Source organism: Lycium barbarum, chromosome 2, assembly GCF_019175385.1.
Source record: "Lycium barbarum isolate Lr01 chromosome 2, ASM1917538v2, whole genome shotgun sequence".
NCBI classification, from domain to species: Eukaryota; Viridiplantae; Streptophyta; class Magnoliopsida; order Solanales; family Solanaceae; genus Lycium; species Lycium barbarum.
In genome coordinates, this window is record NC_083338.1 from 141593128 (window position 1) to 141600187 (window position 7060).

Below are 7060 nucleotides of genomic sequence, written 5' to 3' on the forward strand. Positions count from 1 at the left end.
AATCTTCCGACAACAAAATAATGCTCACATAGAGCCTACATTCGCCATATTATTCTAAACCTTAATCACATGTTGAAGAAAAGTGGTGTTATTTAGGCCAGTCAGATGAAAGTGATGTATGATAAATAGGCCAAATTAAAAAGAAGCAGAATAAAAATCGTCAGCGTTGTCATAAGACATAAGGGGTTAAATAATAGGTGACTATCGTCATTTTGCTATTGGTTAGTCAACCAAAACGGCCTTTCAGAATATTGGAGTAGCAAATTCCACAATACTAAAATGATTGCTTTACTGAAATACTCTGTATTGCTTCAACATGAAGCAGTCTCTTGAATTAGGCATCAATTAAGCTGACGTTCTGTTTGGATTTTTACGATGGCATTTGTTTTAATCACAAGTGGCTGTTCAAAACTCACTACACGTTGAATTGCAAATTCACCTCAAAAGAGTTGCCATTGGAAAATGGTGCCCTGCCTCTGTAAATTCCAGATTACCATGAGTTCTACATTTATTTCACGTAGAATAACCATTACTCCTAAATTATGAGTTTGCCTGAACTAGTTTGATTCAATACAGAATTTTAAAAAATAAATACTTTTACTATAGAATTATTGAATCTTAAAATATTGTGTAGTTATAAGACTTTTGAAACATGTATGGATGTCATTTTGTTTACCTCTTTGCACAAAAAAGATGGCAAAGTGATTGCACATTAATTTCCTCCAACTCCTTACCCAATGCCGCAATGAAGTCTCATCCCAATCACTAGTGCAAATAGCGCAAGCAAAGCCCGAAATAGATAGCAACGCAATAATTAGAACTTGTGTCAGAGACGTTTTGAGCGTGATGAGGTAACACCGGCAATTAGACCTACCGTTCATATTCTGTAGTTTTAAATATGTCATAATGTATTTGTGATTATAAAACTTCTTTATTACAAGAATATAAAAATGTACCGTTTTAATAAAATAAAAAGAAAATAATGTTAGATAAAGTGTTAACGATAAGAGTTCAAATTACGATAATGACCTACGGGGTAACGAAAGTTCATATTGAAGAAAAAACTGCAATTCTTGAAGGATGTCGTTTTTAGATCACAATCATATTATCTTTTTGGAATATTGTTCTCCACTGAACTAGTTATTTGGTATCCTTTTATTTCTTTCCTTGGTATGGCAAGGAAGAAAAGTAACAAAAACCCACGATAGCTACTGAATCACTGACTAATCGATTGTTACTTCTTCAATAATAAAGCTTTTGACAAACAGAACCCTTATAGATGCTTCTTTGAAAATTTAGTAGAATCAGACAAAAAGGCTACGCCAAGACTTAGCTTTCACAGGAAAAGGAAAACAGGAGTCTGAATTGCAAATACAGTTTTATCAATACGGCCTAAGCCAAACTTGTTTGGTCTTATTGTCTTATAGGGATACTAGTCTAATGTTAAGTCCACTCAAAATTAATCTAAACATAACGTGATGTACTGCTCATTTTTGGATTAACTTTAGACAAATTTTCACATTTTATATGCAACTCTTTCTTATCAAGTATCACGAGAGTTTTTTTTTTCTTCCAGTTTCTGTTTCCACTCTATGTCCAGTACCTGCATAGATATCCTATGAAACCCGAATTCGTGCCGAAAAATCCCACATTGGAGGGTAAACACTCTCTAATAAAGGCGACTCCGTACCCAGAGAAATTTGAACCCCAAAACTTCTAATGAAGAATGAAAAAATATTACCACTCCACTACGACCCTCATTGGTATCACGAGACTTTATCCATATACTCAACACTTACAACACCATATTACAACAATTGAACTGAACGAAATCATGTTTACTCATTTACTTGTACACAATTTTATGTCATTCTTTAGGAGTAACTATGTAGAGTTCAAAAAATGCCTCGAATTATTTCAATGAAACCTAAATGCAGAGTAAAGTGTCTGGCTGAGATATTAAAGTAGTAACGGACTCTTTACATAATAACATACTATGTTTATAAGGATGTCTGTGTTCTTCTAAGATCAATTAACAATTCGTGTGTCACATTAGCAATGTTTGATTTCTTGAACTTGGTTTAGATTTGTGCTTAATCAACACCAGTTAAGAGAAAATCTTTCACCTGCATATCCCACGAAACATTACATAAAACATTTCCAAAAAATACTACACACACAACCATAGCCCGCCGCAAAGTTCACATAATCCTATTTTCACTTAAAAATGAACTTACAAACAAGAAACAAATTAAGGATAAAGATTCAAGGCTTGCCAACAATTCTACCTTCTTGATTCGACGCCCCACCACTCTGCCTCCCATCCACCGCCGCAACTGGATGCTGCACTTGCTGTTGCATAACACCTGCCTGTGCAGTATAATACACCTGTCTCCCTACACTATCATACCCAACTTGTGTATATGTTTGCTCCCCAGACCCCACTCGTTGAATAACACTGGGTATGTTGTTGTTGTAAGCTCCTCCCATCTTTTGCTGTTGAATTGTTGGTTGTGGAGCAACTCCACCATACACCGGCTGTTCCCGGTAAACCTCCGGTACCACGCGCGGCACGCCATAATAAGCCTGACCGGTGACTTGGTTAGTCACCGGTCGTATACCCGCTGGAGTTTGATAAACTCCAGCGGGTGTTTGAACTATATATACAGGTTGTTGATCAGTTTGGACAGCTGATGCAGGGTATGGTCCACTAGTCATATGACGTTCCGGCCAGAAGTTTGCCGGATTTGTTACCGGCACTGCCTGTTGCGGTGGTGGAGCTTTTTGCTGATAGTATTCTCCGGGATACATTCTAGGAATAGATTCTTCAACCTTTCTGTTGTACATAGCTTGTTGTTCTTGGTTAGTAATATGTTGCTGCAACCTTTGCATTTCATGAACCTGTTGTTGGGATGGAAATAGCAATGCGTCATGCGGAAGCTAACAATAGTAATTACAAACCTTAAACGACGATTAATCAGACAATAAAAAAATTTATACTAAAACAATCATAATATTTACTCCATCTATTCCAATTTATGAGTCACAGTTCGAATTTCAAAAGTTAAACAGTTTAATTTTGATCTTGGATTCGAGACGGGAATCTTTTAGTTATTTGAAATTACCTTTTACATATTTGAAAAATACATAAAAAATATTATAAATTACAACAAGTGGCAATTCAAAATATATAAAAGATATATGAAAATTACGCCAAAGAAGACTTATTTCAATCGCGAAATCTGAAAGGTGTCACGTAAATTGGGAGAGGCAGTAATATGATTTGATCAAATGACCTACGTATTAGGAAAAACTAATACTTTTCTTAATATGTCCAAAAAAAATAATATATTTTTATATTTAAAAATAATCCAAATCCTTTATTTGTTAAACTTTGTGTCTAGAGCTTTCTCCGCCAAATTCTTTTTTTCAAATGAAGTACAATTATCTAAAAGATAAAAAATTCAGGATAAATTCAGACAAACCCTCTCACCTGTCTCTGATAATCCGCCGGCGTTATTCCAGTATCTCCGATGATATGCCGGTCTTCCAATCCAGCATGAAAATCCTTAGCAAAAACCTCCGGCACCGGTGGTGCCGGAGTTGGGTCTTGTAACTTCACCGGAGGATTTTGCTGAACTTGTCCTTTATCCAAACCAAACAAAAAATCAGGATTACTAGCTGGCGCTGAAGAAACAGATGTCGGTGAATTAGTCACATCCAAATTATTCTGTAACTGAACAGAATTCAAAGCATCAACAAACCATTGACTCTGATCAGTTTTCGAGTCACTAGAACCAAAAGTACTAGTCCCTGGAGTAGTAGTATTACTCAACGGGAATAAAAACAACCTTAGTCTCGCAGGTTTAGCAGAACCGCGATATAACCTGTCGTATTCTAACATCATATGTTCCAGATCCTCTTCATTTGTTACTGATATTAAAGCATCAAGATCTTCACCAGGTAACTGATACTTAAAGCAAACATCATAGTCAGTTATAGAGGAAAGTTTATTAACAAGATTTGAAAATCTTATGGTACGATCAACGGACAGGATTTTAGTGTCACCGTTGATGTAAGCAAGTTGGTTATCATGTGGTCTAGGGTGGATTTTACCACCATAACTACACATGAATTTGACTTTGTAATTTGAATTAGGTGGTTGATCATCCCATGAAGCGTTTTCACAGTCAATTTCACGGGAACGTGGGGATGAATTTACTGAATCTGGGTATGAATAATTAGAGTAGTTCTCCATTTTTCAATTTTTTTGAGAATTTGGGGGTGGGGTGGGGTGGGGGGGGGGGATTTTTGTAGTGCTATAAAGAAATGGAAGAATGTTGAGAAGCCATGATGAGAGCTTGAAAAAGCAGAGGTTTAAGGTAAGAAAAAAGGGCAGAGAAATAGAAAGGGGGGTGGATTTCATTGAGTTGAGTTGAGGAGTTCAGGTGGGTCCCAAATGTGGGGACATTGTATTTCAGGTGGGTCCCTTTATTTTTTGTTGGAATAAGGAGGCAGATATTGCTGAGGAGTGAAAGAAAGATTTTGTGCCTTGAAAATCTTATAAAATATTAGAGGAATTTTAGTTGTAGTTTGCACATGAATTGAGTGATACTTGAAAAATAGAATTTACAATTAAGTTATAAGTAGTATTTGAGAATTAAATTTGTGTTTGAATATGTATTGTATTTGAAAAAAATTTGATGTGTTATGAGGTTTTTTTATCAAGTTTGGAATGAAAAATTGGTTTTCCAAAGAAAAATCTTGAAAAAAAAAAACAACCAAAATTACGGCCAAACTGTTTAGCCACATGATTTATTGCTTTGTTTGTGAGGATTGATTTCCCAGCCTTTAATTTCCTCTTCCTAATATTGTAAAGTAACAAATAAAAAAAATTGTACTACATGTTAGATCTAACTTGAATATGTGAAAGTTGGATTTTTCATTAGTACAACCACGAAGTGTTATTGTTCAATCCAGAAAAAGAGTGGGAATTAACCCAACACATTCATTATCAGATCGAACCTTTTGTGTTTAAAGTTCCTACTTTAAATTTTAATAACTGTTAGGCTACTCGGACTCACATTAAAAAAAAGCTATAACAAAATAATATATAAAGTTCGTCTTAGGTTTTTTATATTTAAAACATTAGTTTTAGGACATTTTTGGATTTTTCGAAAATTTTCAATAGCTAAAAATGTTTACCCCGAATTTAGGTAATCAATTGAATTTGTAAGTGAGGTATAGGATATGTGGATGAACTTTAATCTATTTGGTTGGAAGAAAATATATATGGATCTGCCGTGAGCAAGTGAATCGAAATCGGTGATTTACACTGAATATATGTATTAAATAATATTTAAGTATTGAATGAGTAAATAAAGCTAAAGAAGAACACACAAATCCGGACCAATATCAGAGAGAGAGATTTTCTATATATTCTGCTATTACAATGTTCTAGATCTGAAAAAGTTAACCCTTGAAAGTAGGGAAATGCCTCCTATTTATAGTTTTGCCTTATGGGCCTTATACAACATAAAACCCTTTTGAATAAAGAAAACCCTAAAAGGATAAGGTTGGATCGTACGGTCTGACACCCGTACGATTGGCAGTATAATGTGGTAGAACGGTCTTGACGCGTGGCAATTGTGTAACTGATCACCCGGACCAACGGCCACGATCACACGGACCAACGGCCACGATCAACCGAACCAACGGCCACGATCAACTCGGCTATGGAGAAACCGGACCAAACGATTTCCTTCGCTTTCTTCTGATCAACCACTTCTAGGGCGATACCTCCGGTCTGAAAGAAAGTCTTCATGCTCGTGCTTGTTTCTTTCTCCCCTCGATTCCCGGTCTCACCGGTCTAGCGTAAGTCCGATTTTTACCGTATACAGATAGTCCCTACACTTTCCGGACCGTAGCTTTACCGGAGTAACGGGAAGTGGATGAGTCATGAAACCGGTGGTTCCATAAGCTCGTTATTATCTTTTCATTTTGGGGGGAACAGTTGCGTCACGTCCATCTGTGATCAGCCACGTGTCTCATCTCGAGTGGCCAGCTCTGACAACCGCCGTAACGCACGTCGTTTCAAATCACTTCTCATCAATCGTAGGACACGTGGCATCCCCCGGTTGGCTGGGATCTGTAACCGCCTCGGTTCCCATGCCTATATAAAGCCTTCAACCCCTTCACTTCTCCATTTTACTTCTTCACTTCTCTTCACTGTTCCATTTTACTTCACTTTTCTTCACTTCATTTTACTTCTCTTCCATCTCATATTCTCTTACTGATTCAACCGTTTTATCCCCTTGATTCATTGCTTATATTATGTGAAAGAAAACCTACTCCGCCAACTTCTTCATTTGCTGTTTTTGTTTCGAAAGTGCTGCTTTGTTTCTTCTCACTTTACCATTTTGAATTTTTTCGACTGCTCCTTTACTTCTATTTTTTAACTTCTCCCTTTTCGAATTCGCCAATCTCCTTTTCCATAACTTCTAAATGTCTGCCAACACCGAAACCACCTCTCATGATGTTCCCTCGGTTTTTTCTCAAAGAACCGAGCCAAATTCTCAACCCAAGGGGAAAATCACCTTTGAGCCCACCGCTTTGGACATTGTACCATCCAAACCCAACTATAACAAGGATTTTGAAGTTGAGAAGCCTTCTCTGGTTTCTGATAGAGGGTTCGATGTGAGGCGGTACCCGTCGTCCGTTACCGAGGACAAACTTGATCAAGTTTGGGCCGATTGTGGATGGGATAACCGTCCGGTACAAGTGTTTGCCCCCGGACCTGATGAATCAATCACCGATCATCGGGAGGGCTTCTTATACGTTTACATCTATCCTTTTACACTCAAGCTCGACCCCCAAATCGACCCTGTTATTTTAGATTTGTGCCGGACATACAATGTAACCCTGGGCCAGATTGGTCCGATTGTCTGGAGGATCGTGGCCTGCCTCCGGCTGTTGGCCAACAACTTGAAAAAGGAATTTACGCTGGCTCACTTCATCCGGTTATATTCCCCGAGGTTGTTCCGAGGGGGGTAATAAAGCT

At 37.4% G+C, this 7060-nt stretch overlaps 1 protein-coding gene across 1 annotated transcript; it reads right to left on the bottom strand.

Annotated features, from left to right (window-relative positions):
• Nucleotides 1-2107: 2107 nt before the first annotated feature.
• Nucleotides 2108-4339, bottom strand: LOC132627672 (uncharacterized). Its single transcript, XM_060343145.1, has 2 exons — nt 3494-4339; nt 2108-2901 (listed from the first exon to the last, which is right to left on the bottom strand). Exons 1-2 carry the CDS (start codon nt 4256-4258, stop codon nt 2266-2268), a joined length of 1401 nt encoding a protein of 466 aa, XP_060199128.1. The 5' UTR covers nt 4259-4339; the 3' UTR covers nt 2108-2265.
• Between the last annotated feature and the right edge of the window lie 2721 nt (nt 4340-7060).